The sequence below is a fragment of the Manacus vitellinus genome, unplaced genomic scaffold, assembly GCF_001715985.3.
Source record: "Manacus vitellinus isolate BGI_N305 unplaced genomic scaffold, ASM171598v3 scaffold_127_pilon, whole genome shotgun sequence".
In the NCBI taxonomy this organism is placed as follows: domain Eukaryota; kingdom Metazoa; phylum Chordata; class Aves; order Passeriformes; family Pipridae; genus Manacus; species Manacus vitellinus.
This window is the reverse complement of record NW_021938935.1, coordinates 145,231-157,401: the sequence shown is the minus strand read 5'-3', so window position 1 is coordinate 157,401 and position 12,171 is coordinate 145,231. Positions and strand designations below refer to the sequence as shown.

The window sequence follows — 12,171 nt, the reverse complement described above, 5'->3', positions numbered from 1 at the left end:
GAGGAAGAGGAGGGGGGTCTGCAGGATCAGGCCCCTGGGGAGGGGGGGCGACTGTCCCCCCGCCATCCGCCAATAAACTCATCCTGGTATTTATTCCTTGTCCCCTCCTGCTTGGGAACACGCGGAGCCTGGGGCTTGTCCTCAGCGGGAATTTTGGGATGAGTGGCCTCTGAGGGATGAGGAGGGAAGTGCTGGAGTTGGAGTTTGGGGACAAGGAGGACGTGTCCTGCCGGGATCCCCAGGGATGAGGATCCCTAAGGCTGGGAAGACCCCGGGGACGAGGGTGCTCAGGGAGAAGGGTCCTGAGGGCCGGGAGGTCCCCAGGGATGAGAATCCACATGGATGAGAGTCTCCATGGCCAAAGGTCTGCAGGGATGCAGGTGAGGGTGACACCCACCGGTGTCCAGGGACACGCCCCATTCCCAGGAATGCCCCGCCCTTCCCAGAGACACACGGCACAGGGAGGCTTCTCCACACCTTTATTGTCCTCGGGAGCGGCAGGAGGGGCCGGGAACGGCGGGAAAAGGGACATCCCTGCCAGCCCCCAAGCCGGCAACCGTCGGGATCCCCCATCCCGGCTCAGGGCAGCCGGGACAGCCCCACCTTGTTGTTGGCCCTGTCGAAGACGACGTAGTATTCCCGGATAAACACATCCCCAAGGATCCAGAGCTCGCCCTCCTCCGTGGGGGCATCCATGCCTTGGAATCCCAGGCTGCAGACCCCGCCGCTCTGCTCCAAGCACACAGAACAGGGAGGTCACCGGCTGTGGGATCCCTGCCCCACGTCATTCCAGCCCCGTTCCCAGCAGGATGCTCACCTGTATCACGTAGGCTCTGGCCGGCACCGGGAATGCTTGGCCGTGGATATGGAATACAAGGTCGGGCAGTTTTCTGGCAGCCTGGCAGGTGATCTGGGGGGGACAGGGTGGGTCAGTGGCTATTCCAGCCAGGAAAAAACATCCTGGGAAGCGTCCCGGGGGCTCACCTCGCCGTTGGAGCGGGCGCCCAGGGCTCTCATGACGATCTGGAAGGCTCGGACGGGCATGGCCAGCAGGGATGTTCCCGTATCCACGATGGCCTGGCATCCCGAGGAACAGGCCGCTGCCACCCCGTTGATGGAGACGCTGGAAAAAGGGAGGCAGGGTGAGCTTCCCGAGGTTGGGATTCCCCAAAAACACCAGCTGCGGAGCTTCCCGGGAGTACCTGTCCATGGTGATCTGCCAGTAGGTCTCGGCGGAGAGCGGGATCCAGGAGATTCCTTTGGCGGTGTAAAAGGGATCGATGGCACCGAACAGGACAAAGCTTCCGGCTTGGCCGTCCCTGAAAAGCGGGATCCAGCCAGAGATTGCCCACCCTGCCATTCCCACTGGGAAACCAGCACCGGCAGGAGGGAAACGGGAGAACTCCTCGGCGGCTCCGGCCGGGATTTACCTGCTCAGGTAGACGGAGAAGAGATCCCGATCCACGAGCCTTTCCATCATCATGTTGTCAAAGACCGGGGTGGCTCCGGAGGAGGCGATGCTCGGGAATGCCAATCCCAGGATTCCATCAAAGGGGGTGTAGTAGAAGAAATCCCCCGGCTCCGTCTCCGCCAGCCCGAAAATCTGGTTCCGGACGTTGATCCCGGCGACCTGGGAAAGGGAGAGAGGTGTGGCTCGGGCCTCCCGGGATCCCGGATCCCATGGGATGGGAAGGATGGAGCGGCCCTACGTTGACGGTGTCGTATCCCAGGACTCCGGACATGCTTCCCGTGCCGTAGGCGATGAACAGGGTGTCGTTGGTGCTCAGGAAGGTGGAGGAATCCGCGGGATTGAAGCGGTTGTGGTTCCCTGAAAGGGTCGGGAGGGAGGGAATCACGGGAATGAGGCCATTGGGAATGAGGGTGGCACCTCAGTGTCCCTGGGAGAGGCTGATTCCCAGGGCAGAGCCATCCCTGGCTCCCAAGGCCTGGGGGGTTCCCCATCGTCCAAGAAGCCACAGGGCTGCCAGACATGCTCCGGACACCTGGAGACATTCCGGACACCTGGACATGCTCTGGATACCCGGAGATGTTCCAGACACCTGGACACGCTCTGGACACATTCCAGACACATTCCAGACACCTACTGCAGGCCGGGCTGGAGCAGAAGACAGAGGGAACCCAAAGGTTGGAAGAGCCGGTGTCGAAGACGACGGTGAATTCCTGGGCTGGAGTCCCAATGGAGATGGTGCCGAAGTACTCGTCCTGTCGGAGCGGGGTGGGAAAGGAAGAGTGGGATTGGGAAGGGGAGAGTGGGGTGGGAATAGTGGGATGAGGAAGGGGATGGTGAGAAGGAAATAGTGGGACAGGGAAGGGGATAGTGAGAAGGGAATAGTGGGGTGGGAATGGGGATAGTGGGAAGAGGGTAATGGGGTGGGAATGGGGATAGTGGGATAGGGAAGGGGAGAGCGGAATGGGGACAGTGGGATGGGGAAGTGGTTAGTGGGGAGGGGATAGTGGGATAGGGAAAGGGATAGTGGGACTGAGAAGGGGATAGTGGGAATGGGACAGTGGGACTGGGAAGGGGACAGTGGGATTGAAAAGAGGAGAGTGGGAATGGGATAGTGGGATGGGGATAATGGAGAGGGGATAGTGGGGTAGGGAAGGGAATAGTGGGAAGGGGGTAATGGGATGTGGAAGGGGTGAGTGGGACAGGAAAAAGGATAGTGGGATTGGAAAGGGGATATTGGCCCCCGTGCCCTCCCAGATCCCGATCCCATTCCCTCACATCCATGTAGTTCTGCAGGGGCTCCACAGCGATCCCAGGGAGGTACTTGGCAGCCAGGTTATAGGGATTCTGCTCCAGGAAACTTTCCAGCAATCCCTGCTCCCGCAGCCTCTCCCGCAGCGACTTCATCTTCCTCAGGGGTACCCTGCGGACACCGGGATCCGTCACTGGGATCATCCCACATCCCGCATCCTTTGGGACAGGGGCCCTTCCTGGCGCTCACCTGGTCCCCAGGCCCTGGGCCAGGACCACCAGGGAGAGGAGCAGGAGCAGCTTCATGGCGGGAGCTCCGGGAATGTGAGCCTCCGCTCCCGCTCCCGCTCCTTATATCCCGGCTCCCGTGTTTGGCCGGTGGCTCCGATAAGGAAAGCAAACGGTTCCCGGGAATCTTATCACAATGTCCTTAAGGAAGGTGGCCGGGAAAGGGGGGGAATGTCAAGCCCTTATTCCCAGGGGTGAGGTCGGGATGCTGGGATGGGAGGGAAGCGCTCCGGTGTCCCGAGGGAAGGCGCTGGGAGCCAGTGGGAATGTGGGGTTGGGTTTGTCCCCTGGATCGCCCCCAGCTCCCGGCTGGAGGGTTTGATCCCTGGATTGCAGCTCATCAGGGATGAGGCAGCCAAGGCTTTCCTGGGAGATCCGTTCCAGGGCCTCGTTACCCTCACAGGGAAGGATTCATTCCCAATATCCCACCTAAACCTGCCCTCTGGCACTGGGAAGCCATTCCCTGTGTCCTATCATTCCAGGCCCTTTTCCAAAGTCCCTCTCCAGCTTTCCTGGTGTTGCTTTAGGGGCTCCAAGGTCTCTCCAGAGCCTTTTCCTCCAGCCAATCCATTTGGGATTTTCAGGCTGCCAGCTCCAGATTTTCCATTCTGGGAATCAGCCAAGCCCTTCTCCTTCCAAAACCCCTCCAACATATCCCATCCTCCTTTTTTTCCCTCTAGGATAATCCGCTGCTTCATCCCTTTTCTCCCAACATCCCTCAGGGATCTTTATCCATTTCACTCTCCCCTATGGAATTCAGCCCCGATCCTCGGATTCTTTTGTTCTTCCGGGAACGGGGCTGATTCCAAGGGAAGAATTCCAGCTCTGGCCTTAGGGAGCCTTTGATCCTTTGATCTCCTCCAGGACAAGGTGACCGTTCCAGGATCCACATGGTGCCGTGAGGGAAGCCAAGATTCCCGGCCCAGCTCCAGTGACCTTCAGCATTCCAGTGGCATCTGGAGCCAGACCTTCCCCTGGCTGCTCCCACTTTGACCCCACAGCTGGTCCCAGTTCTGCAGCAGCGCCGGGAAAGGATGAGAGGGATGAAATCCCAGTGGAAGCAAGACATGGAAGTGTTGGAGCAAAGCCAGAGGAGGGCACGGAGGTGATCCGAGGGATGGGAAAGGCTGGGAGAGCTGGAATTGTCCAGCCTGGAGAAGAGAAGCTCCAGGGAAATCTTGGAGCCTCTTCCAGGGCCTCAAGGGGCTCCAGGAGAGCGGGAGAGGGATTTTGGGAATGGGAATGGAGCGACAGGACAAGGGGGAATGGCTCCAAACTGGAAAAGGGGTGATTTAAACAGGATATTGGGAATAAATCCTTCCCTGTGAGGGTGGTGAAGCACTGGAATGGATTTCCCAGGAAAGCTGTGGCTACCCCATCCCTGGAATTGCCGAATGCCAGGCTGGAGAAGGGCTTGGAGCAACCTGGACTAGTGGAAGGTGTCCCTGTAAATTTGGAGCTTCCAAGTTGTCCCTGGTTTTGGGCCAAAACAGGAGGGAAAACAAAAATATTCCCTTATCCCAGAGCTGTTTATCCATTTAATTCCCAGAGCTGCCATCCCAGGGGATCAGGGACTCCAGATTTTCCAATGGAAGGTTTTTGCCAGAAATGGGAAGTTTCAGGACAAGATGGTTGTAAATCCCATCCCTGGGAGGCAAAATCCTGCCGGATTTTTGGATGAATCCTTATCCCCAGCAGGAAGAAGTTGTGGGATTCAGGGACAGGGAGAAAATGGGAATTAATGTTCACCACTAATTATATCAGGAATAAAAAGGTGAGAGGATGGAAAAATAACCCCTTTGAGGGTGTGAAATGGCTTTTCCTCAGGGAGAAATCGGGATTTTTCCAGCCTCGGTGGGGAAATTCAGGGATCCTGGAATAGTCCATCCCGGAGCTGGGATTTTAGGTCGGGAGCAGGTGACCGAGGCCTCCCTGTCCCAGCTTTCCTTGGCACCAGAGGGCACCAAAGGATGGGAAGATCCCAAAAAAAACCCGGATCTGGATCCATTCCTGATTCAGGCAGGGATTCCTGGTCAAATCCTCCCTCCAAAAAATTTAGGTTTGTTCCCAGATAATCCTGGTTTTAACGTGGAAACGCCACTTGGGATGGATTTAACTCCCACGGGAATCACCCTCTGAATCAACATTTCGGGATTTTCCGGCTTTTGGGACATCAAAAGCACGGGAACTTCCTTAATTTTACCCCCCAAAAATCCCCTAACGGGGTCAGGGTTTATCTTGGAATGGATTCAGGAAGGAAACTTGTTTTCCAGGCCCTGTTCCCAGTTCTTCTTGTCCCTTTATCACCCCGGAGCTTTATCGGAACTGTCAGATGAAAGGAGGGAATTCTGAGGCTCCTGAGGAGGCAAATCTCTGGGATTTGCTTAAAAATATTGAATTAAGTTATCAAGGATCTTGGCATTCCCTGTGGGAATGGAATTCCACCGGACAGGGACCTCAGATAACCTTTTCCTACCTGGTTTTGGGTGGGATTAACACAAAATCCAAGGGAAAAAACCCAGGTGTAACCATCTTTTAGGGAAATTAGGGAGATTAATAAGAAAATAATGGGAATATCCCTTAAAAAGGAAAAATTATCCCATTTTTATTGCCGGATAACATATTTAAACGGATATTTTCCCATTTATTCCTTGCAAATCTGAATACAATTTAATTTATCCTTAATCCTTAAATTTTAATGTAAAAGAATCCCAGGTGGAACTATTTTAATGGGAATTAAGGATATTAATAAACAGGTAATGGGAATATCCTTCCAAAAACATGGAAATTAAGGATATTAATAAACTTTTAATGGGAATATCCTCCCCAAAACACCCCTTTATCCATTTTTTTTTATTGCTGGATAGCAATTAAATGGATATTTTCCCATTTATTCCACAAAAATCTTAATTTTTCCTCTCCCCAATCCATAATTTTTATATCAAATGTTAACTAAACATTTTCCAGCTTTTCCACGTGTTTGGAAAACTGCTCCAAACAAGCCTGGAAAGCTTTTCTTTCCCTTTGGAAAGTCGAGTCCCTTTGTTTTCCCATAACATTGGGAGTTTGACCTGTTTATCAGCCGCACTGGGAACAAGTTGTCCTTGATTCAACTGGAATTTTTTGGGATCATGTGACTCCCATTTATTCCACCACAAAGGCTCAGGTGACTTATGGGATCAGAGGTGCCTTTCCTGGATCCCAGAGGCACTTTGGGAACAACCTTCTACTGTTTTCTGAAGGAGCTGCTCTCCTCATTCCTTATCCCTGTCTGGGATTTGGGAATATGGAGTTAATTTGGGAAAAGTGGGGTTTGGATTCGTGTTTTGGGTGATGGGATTGGAGCTTCCATGTACATTCTAGGAAACATATCCCTGTTTCATGTCAGGAGGGGCTAATCCAGGTATTCCAAAGGGATTTGCTTTGATATCTTGGTTCCAGCCGGGAAAACCCGCCATTATAGGATTTTTTTGGGATGTTATCTGGGTTTTTGGGATGTTGCTGAGCTGTGTGTTTTTTTCCTAAACTACTTCCAATCGGGCCTTGGGCACTTCCAGGGCTGGGGCAGGCACAGCTTCCCTGGGAAATCCATCGCAGGGTTCTACCACCCTCACAGGACAGGATTTATTCCCAAAATCCCATGAAACCCCTTGCCGTGTCCATACAACCCCATTCCCTATTATGCTATGGCCCTTCTCCAAACCCCTTTCTCCACCTCTCTCAGCGCTCCTCCACCCCAAAACCACGAAGGATATAAATCCTAGAGCGGCTATGACCCGGCAGAAGCCCTCTGGGCATCCAAACATTGATTAATTAGGAAAAAAAATCCATTAAATTGCTCCCAAATCCCGCCCCCCCCAACATGGCGGCGCCGGGAGGAACCACCCGCGGCCTCCTGGCGGGGGGGCGCGTCCCCCCTCCCTGACGGCAATGGCCCCGCCCACTTCCGGTCCGCGCCGGAACCCGGAAGTAGCGACGGGCGGAGGGTCTACGGTGAGTCCGGGGCTGGGCCGGGAATGGAAATATCGGGAATACCGGGAATAACGGCGGCATTACGGCGCTAACGCGGCCGCTCCCGCTCGCTGCTGCCGTGCAGTCACCCAGCGCTTCGCCTCCACCCCTCTGAGCGCCGTTGGGCGCTTCCCAGAGCCAGTTCTTGAGTTTTCCCGCTCCCGGCATTCCCGTTTTTCCCGTTTAAACTCCATAAAATTTCGTTAAGAGACCAAAAAACTCCTGAATCGGGTGATTCCCTTGCGGGGGGAAAGCCCCGCGCCTGCAGCGTGGGACACAATTCCCTGTTTTCCCCTCAGACAGGTTTATCGGGATCATGAGTTGAGACATTCCTGAGGATCTTGCGACATTGCCGGCGTGAAATCCTTGGGATGCTCCACTTGGATAAGAGGTAGAAGAGCCGGGAGCCATCAGGACGGCGCAGGTTTGTAGGGTGTCCCTGGTTTTTTTATGGCATTCCCGCATTATCCCCTCCCAGCTCTTGGAATTTGCACCACAAACGCAGGATAATTCCTACATGTTATCGGAAAACCTGGAATATTTGGGATAAATCGCAGATATAATACTGGAAATCCAGGATTTTGTGTTATTTCACTGCTTTCCATGTCAGAGGGTGGAAGTGGATGATCCGTAAGATCTTTTCCATCTCTTTGGAAACAGTGGGATAGGAGCAGGTCCAGGTTTCATTGGAAGAACGGGAATCTTGGGTGGGATGGAGCCTGGAATGAGTCAGAATCTGGAAAATGGGGGAGAGATTCAGCTGGAATTTGCTGGTCGGGGCTGGGAGTGGGTTTTTCCTCGACAAAAGCCTCTGGGATGCACAAAATTCTTTCCAAACAGGCTGGGAAAAGCTGGGAAAAGTTGGGGAAAAGTCATTCCTGAAGGAGGAATTAGTGGGAATGTTGCTTTGCCCTCGCTGATTTCTTATAGAAGCTGCTCCAGGAGGTTTAACAAAGCTGGAGTTCAATCCCTAGGAGGCCAAACAGCTGGACTGGGGAATTTACCCGCCTCCTTTTCCGTGTCCCAGGAATCCGGGAGGATGGACATGCTCAGGAACCGGACGGTGGAGGAGCTCCGGGAGCTGCAGGAGGATTCCCAGGAAATCGAGCGCTTGGCTCTGGAATCGCAGGAGGTTGGTGGGGGGGTCACCCTGGGGTTCCCTTGTCCCGTTCCCGGCGTCACTTCCCGAATTCCGCAGGTGCAGGAGCTGCAGCTGGAACGGGAAATGGCCTTGGCTTCCAACCGGAGCTTGGCCGAGCAGAACCTGAAATTCCAGGCGCCGCTGGAATCGGGACGAAGTGACCTCTCCAAGAAATACCTGGAGCTGCAGGAACTGGCCGGGAGGTGCCGGGAGCAGAAGGAAAAGCTGGGTGAGCCCTGGGATCATCCTGGCTCGGGAACAAAGGATTCTGCTTCCCAGAAAGCCGAGATCCCACTTTTTTCCCAGGAGAGATCCTTTCGGGTTTTCCTCCTTCCCCGAGTGATTCCTGAGGCTGATCCTGTGGGATCTCTGCTGTTTTTTCCCGATGGTTGTGATTTTTCCGTGGTTTTTTTTTTCCTTCCATGGTTTTCCCAGAGAAATCCTCGGCAGCGCTGCAACCGCAGACTCTGCTGGAGCTGCTCCAGGTGGAAAGTCAGAAGATTGAGGAGGAATCTGAGGTGAGCTCGAGGCTTCAATCCCAGGGCTTCATCCTCAAAGACTCCCGGCTAACCCAAATCCCAAAAATCCTGGGTTATGCCTGGAATTTGCTGGTCTTTCCCCCCCCCCCAAAAATCAGATTGATCCTTGTTTGTGTGGAGTCCAGGAAAGACCGAAATCCCGAAGCGGGATGAGGGAAGAGGAGCCGAGGGATCCCGGGATGAAGCCGAGGCTGTTCCTCTCTTCTAGAAAATGGCGGAGAAATTCCTGGAGGGCGAAGTGCCCTTGGAGACGTTCCTGGAGCAGTTTGCCACCATGAGGAAATTGTCCCACCTGCGCCGGGTCCGCGTGGAAAAGCTGCAGGAGATCGTGAGGAAATCCGAGGGATCCCAGGAATCCGGCCAGGACTCGCAGGCTCCTCCTCCTCCTCCTCCTGCTCTCCCTCCTGCTCCTCACGTTCCTGGCTCCAGGGATCCTCCACAGCCCTTCCCAGCGGGATCTCCTCCCTTCCCCCTTCCCTACAGCCCGGCTCCCGCGCTCCCTCCCGGCCCCCCGGCCCATGGAGCGCTGCCTCCCGCACCTTTCCCGGCAGCTCCGGCTGCTTCCCAGCCCGGCTCCCAACCCTTTCCTTACCCAGCTCCCGGATATCCGTCGGCTCAGGCTCCCAGAGCTGCCTCCGGAGGCTATTCCTGGTCTCCATCCCGGGCCCCTCCGCAGCCGGCACCATATCCCGGTCCCAGTCCGTCTCCTCCTCCTCCCAGGCCGGGATACTCTCCCTACATCCCTCCCGGAGCGGGAAGGCCACCCTATCCCACCCAGCCCCCTCTCCCGAATTTCCCGATCCCGGCACAGCCTCCCTATCCCGGGGCTCCCCCACCCTTTGGATACCCGCCCCCTCCCAACCCTTCCCGTCCGGCTTGGCCTGGATACTAATCCAGGACTTTCCGGGAGCATCCTCTACTGCTTCCTTCTTTTTCTGGGGATTGAGGAACAGGTGGAATCCCAGGAATTCCATGGGATGAGAGTCACAGTTCCAGGAGTCAGAGCCAGGTGATTCCCAGCTGGATATAGCAGGAAGGAGCAGCCCCTCAGGGCTGGAATTCCGGAGAGGAGAAGGCTCCAGGGAGACCTTGGAACACCTTCCAGAGCCTAAGGGGGCTCCAAAAGAACTGGAAAAGGACTTGGATATAATGGGCTGGAATGATGGGATAAAGGGGAATGGCTTCCCGCTGCCAGAGGATGTGTTTAATGGGATATTGGGAAGAAGTTCCTCCCTGCGAGGTTGGTGAAGCACTGGAATGGATTTCCCAGGGAAGCTGTGGCTGCTCCATCCCTGGAAGTGTCCAAGGACAAGTTGGATGGGGCTTGGATCCGCCTGGATTAGTGGAACGTGGTTGGAATGAGATGATCCCTTCCCACCCAGCCACTCCAGGATTGTCTGGGAGTCGGTGATTCCCACCCAGCCTCTGGTATTCCCGACCTCCCGCGTGGTTTTCCGGGCTCCTCACATCCCCCTTCTCAGGAAACACTTGGAGACAGAGGGAACGACAAACACCGGGAATGGGATTTGCTTTGCTCAGCACTTTATCCTACGAGTCCCGCCCATATCCCTGGAAGTTATTTATAAGGAATGGTTACTAATGGACTAGGATGGGGCTTTGTGGGATTTCATGGAAGCAATTCCATCCCTGGGATTCATTACAGTAATAAAACTGCATTAATTAATTCCATACTGGAGTCACGGCCAGTATTTCGTTCGGGAATGACGGAGCATCCGCCCATGGGTTGATCCCTTTATCCCTTCCTGGCATCCCGACACCGGCTCCCTTTGGATTCCAGCCTTTCCTCCTCTCCCAGCACCATCTCCCAACCCATTTTTCCTGCTTTTCCCGGGCTTATCTTTCCTCAGCTTGGGGCTCTTCGGGGTAGAAAAACAGGGAAAAATGCCTTTCCCTGTTTTCCTGTCCTGCTTTTCCCTCCTGACCGGGAGTCTGGTGCTCTAAGGAATTGCTCTGGGATATAGGAAGGAAGAGGACAAGGTGTAATTAGTACAAAAATCCCAATTTTATTACAGTTGTTGGATATTAAATATCTTTGATTCCTTCCCAGTATTCCCACCCTCCCTGGACTTGCATTCCTTTCCTTTATCCATCGGTTTGGAGCCATGGAAAAGCCGACGATCCCTCTCCAAAAGGCCTCTTAAATCCATATAAGTACCTTAAGAACCCCCAGAACTCCTCTTTTTCTCCCTGGAACGCTGGGATCCCCCTGTGGCCGAGCCGGGAGACGGGAACGGCTCCTTTGGGAATCCTTTGGGAATCACACCCTGCGGGCGGAGCGCAGGTCGTAGTCGCTGTCCGAGGAGTTCTCCGGAGGGTTGGAATGTCGGAGCGCTCCTTCCAGGGCTGTGGAGGGGATGGATGGATGTGGCTTAGGGGGTGCCCGGTGGGTTCATCCCTGGAAGAGGAGCTGCTTCCAGCGTTTACCTGGATAAGCGGAGAGCTGGGAGCTCTTGGGCGGGACCGCGGCGTAGTCGTTGTCCCCTCCCTGTCCCCGAGGCCTCGGAGCGGCGGAGCCGGAGCGGTGGAAGGAGACTGGAACACAAGGTGGGATTGGGATCGGGATTGGGATTGGGATTTGGGGACTGGAAGGGCGGTTGGGAGGGAATGGACCCACCCCCGGGATGGGGCTGAGGGAAATCAGGTGAGTTGTATCCAACGCCAGGAATCCCAAATCCACCCCCAGGAGTCCCAGTCCCACTCCCAGGAATCCTAATCCACCACCAGGAACACAAATCCCACCCCCTGGAGCCCCAAATCCACCCCCAGGATTCCCAAATCCTTCCCCCGGAGCCCAAAATCTGCTCCCAGGTGCACAAATTCCACCCCCAGGAACACCAATCCCACCCCCAGGAATCCCGGATCCCAATCCCTGCCCCCTCACCCGTCTGGTTGAGGCCCGTGGGGCCGATCCATTGGCGCTGCTTTTTCTTGGAGACTGGAAGGCAGAGGTGGGGGGAGAGCGGGAATTGTCTCTCCAAGGATCTTCCTGATCCTTCCTCCAGCTGCTTCCCCCCTGCCAGCTCCATATGTCATCCCAAATAATCCCCTCCCACACCATAATTCCCCCTCGGGATCCTCCGGCTGCTCCTTTGTGTCCACTTGGAGCTTAATCCCCTTTCCCGCTCCCCTGCTTTGTGCCTATTCCACGTGGGATAGGCTTAGGGATAATGGGAGAGGTCTGGGGACAATGGGACAGGTCTGGGGACAATGGGACAGGTCTGGGAATAATGGGACAGGTTTGGGAACAGTGGGGCAGGCTTGGGGATAATGGGACAGGTGTGGGGATAATGGGACAGGTCTGTGGATAATGGGACAGGTTTGGGAATAATGGGACAGGCTTGGTGACAGTGGGACAGGCCTGGGAATAATGGGACAGGTGTGGGAACAATGGGACAGGTTTGGGGACAATGGGACAGGCTTGGGAATAATGGGACAGGCCTGGGAATAATGGG

General features: G+C 55.1%; 4 protein-coding genes across 6 annotated transcripts in view; 2 read left to right on the top strand and 2 right to left on the bottom strand.

The window, feature by feature from the left end:
- VWCE (von Willebrand factor C and EGF domains) overlaps window positions 1–248 on the top strand; it is a 7,275-nt gene extending 7,027 nt beyond the window's left edge. Inside the window, exon 13 of the mRNA XM_029965951.1 lies at window positions 175–248. Coding sequence (XP_029821811.1) covers window positions 175–248 — 74 coding nt within the window. The remainder of the gene's footprint in view (window positions 1–174) is intronic.
- A 222-nt stretch (window positions 249–470) lies between these two features.
- PGA3 (pepsinogen A3) lies at window positions 471–6,908 on the bottom strand. The gene is made up of 10 exons (XM_008931936.4): window positions 6,763–6,908; window positions 2,970–3,088; window positions 2,747–2,891; window positions 2,106–2,223; window positions 1,710–1,828; window positions 1,431–1,630; window positions 1,203–1,319; window positions 985–1,123; window positions 818–910; window positions 471–729 (listed from the first exon to the last, which is right to left on the bottom strand). The coding sequence occupies exons 2-10, from the start codon at window positions 3,023–3,025 to the stop codon at window positions 580–582; spliced, it is 1,137 nt and encodes a 378-aa protein (XP_008930184.1). The 5' UTR covers window positions 3,026–3,088; window positions 6,763–6,908; the 3' UTR covers window positions 471–579.
- A 63-nt stretch (window positions 6,909–6,971) lies between these two features.
- VPS37C (VPS37C subunit of ESCRT-I) lies at window positions 6,972–9,699 on the top strand. Of its 3 annotated transcripts, none has more exons than XM_018067918.2 (6): window positions 6,972–7,000; window positions 7,318–7,442; window positions 8,046–8,150; window positions 8,295–8,388; window positions 8,595–8,677; window positions 8,907–9,699. In XM_018067918.2, exons 3-6 carry the CDS (start codon window positions 8,058–8,060, stop codon window positions 9,588–9,590), a joined length of 954 nt encoding a protein of 317 aa, XP_017923407.1. In that variant the 5' UTR covers window positions 6,972–7,000; window positions 7,318–7,442; window positions 8,046–8,057; the 3' UTR covers window positions 9,591–9,699. The 3 variants fall into 3 exon arrangements, with proteins under 3 accessions (XP_017923407.1, XP_017923405.1, XP_017923406.1); XM_018067916.2 differs by having other exon boundaries at window positions 8,217–8,388; XM_018067917.2 differs by having other exon boundaries at window positions 6,974–7,000; window positions 7,322–7,442; window positions 8,217–8,388.
- Window positions 9,700–10,768: 1,069 nt separating this feature from the next.
- The window catches only part of CD5 (CD5 molecule), a 6,059-nt gene continuing 4,656 nt past the window's right edge, over window positions 10,769–12,171 (bottom strand). The window contains exons 7-9 of the mRNA XM_029965950.1: window positions 11,601–11,654; window positions 11,144–11,251; window positions 10,769–11,062 (exon numbers count right to left, since the gene is read on the bottom strand). Coding sequence (XP_029821810.1) covers window positions 10,977–11,062; window positions 11,144–11,251; window positions 11,601–11,654 — 248 coding nt within the window. The 3' untranslated portion in view covers window positions 10,769–10,976. The remainder of the gene's footprint in view (window positions 11,063–11,143; window positions 11,252–11,600; window positions 11,655–12,171) is intronic.

Bases quoted from the DNA above. Each gene is read 5' to 3' on its own strand.
- PGA3 (XM_008931936.4), bottom strand. From the start codon at position 3,025: ATGAAGCTGCTCCTGCTCCTCTCCCTGGTGGTCCTGGCCCAGGGCCTG. The intron at 2,224-2,746 runs GTGAGGGAATGG...CCGCTCCGACAG, and splicing joins CCCTGCAGAACTACATGGAT to GACGAGTACTTCGGCACCAT. The intron at 1,320-1,430 runs GTAAATCCCGGC...CCCGCTTTTCAG, and splicing joins TTCTCCGTCTACCTGAGCAG to GGACGGCCAAGCCGGAAGCT.
- VPS37C (XM_018067916.2), top strand. From the start codon at position 8,058: ATGGACATGCTCAGGAACCGGACGGTGGAGGAGCTCCGGGAGCTGCAG. The intron at 8,151-8,216 runs GTTGGTGGGGGG...CGAATTCCGCAG, and splicing joins TGGCTCTGGAATCGCAGGAG to GTGCAGGAGCTGCAGCTGGA. The intron at 8,678-8,906 runs GTGAGCTCGAGG...CCTCTCTTCTAG, and splicing joins AGATTGAGGAGGAATCTGAG to AAAATGGCGGAGAAATTCCT.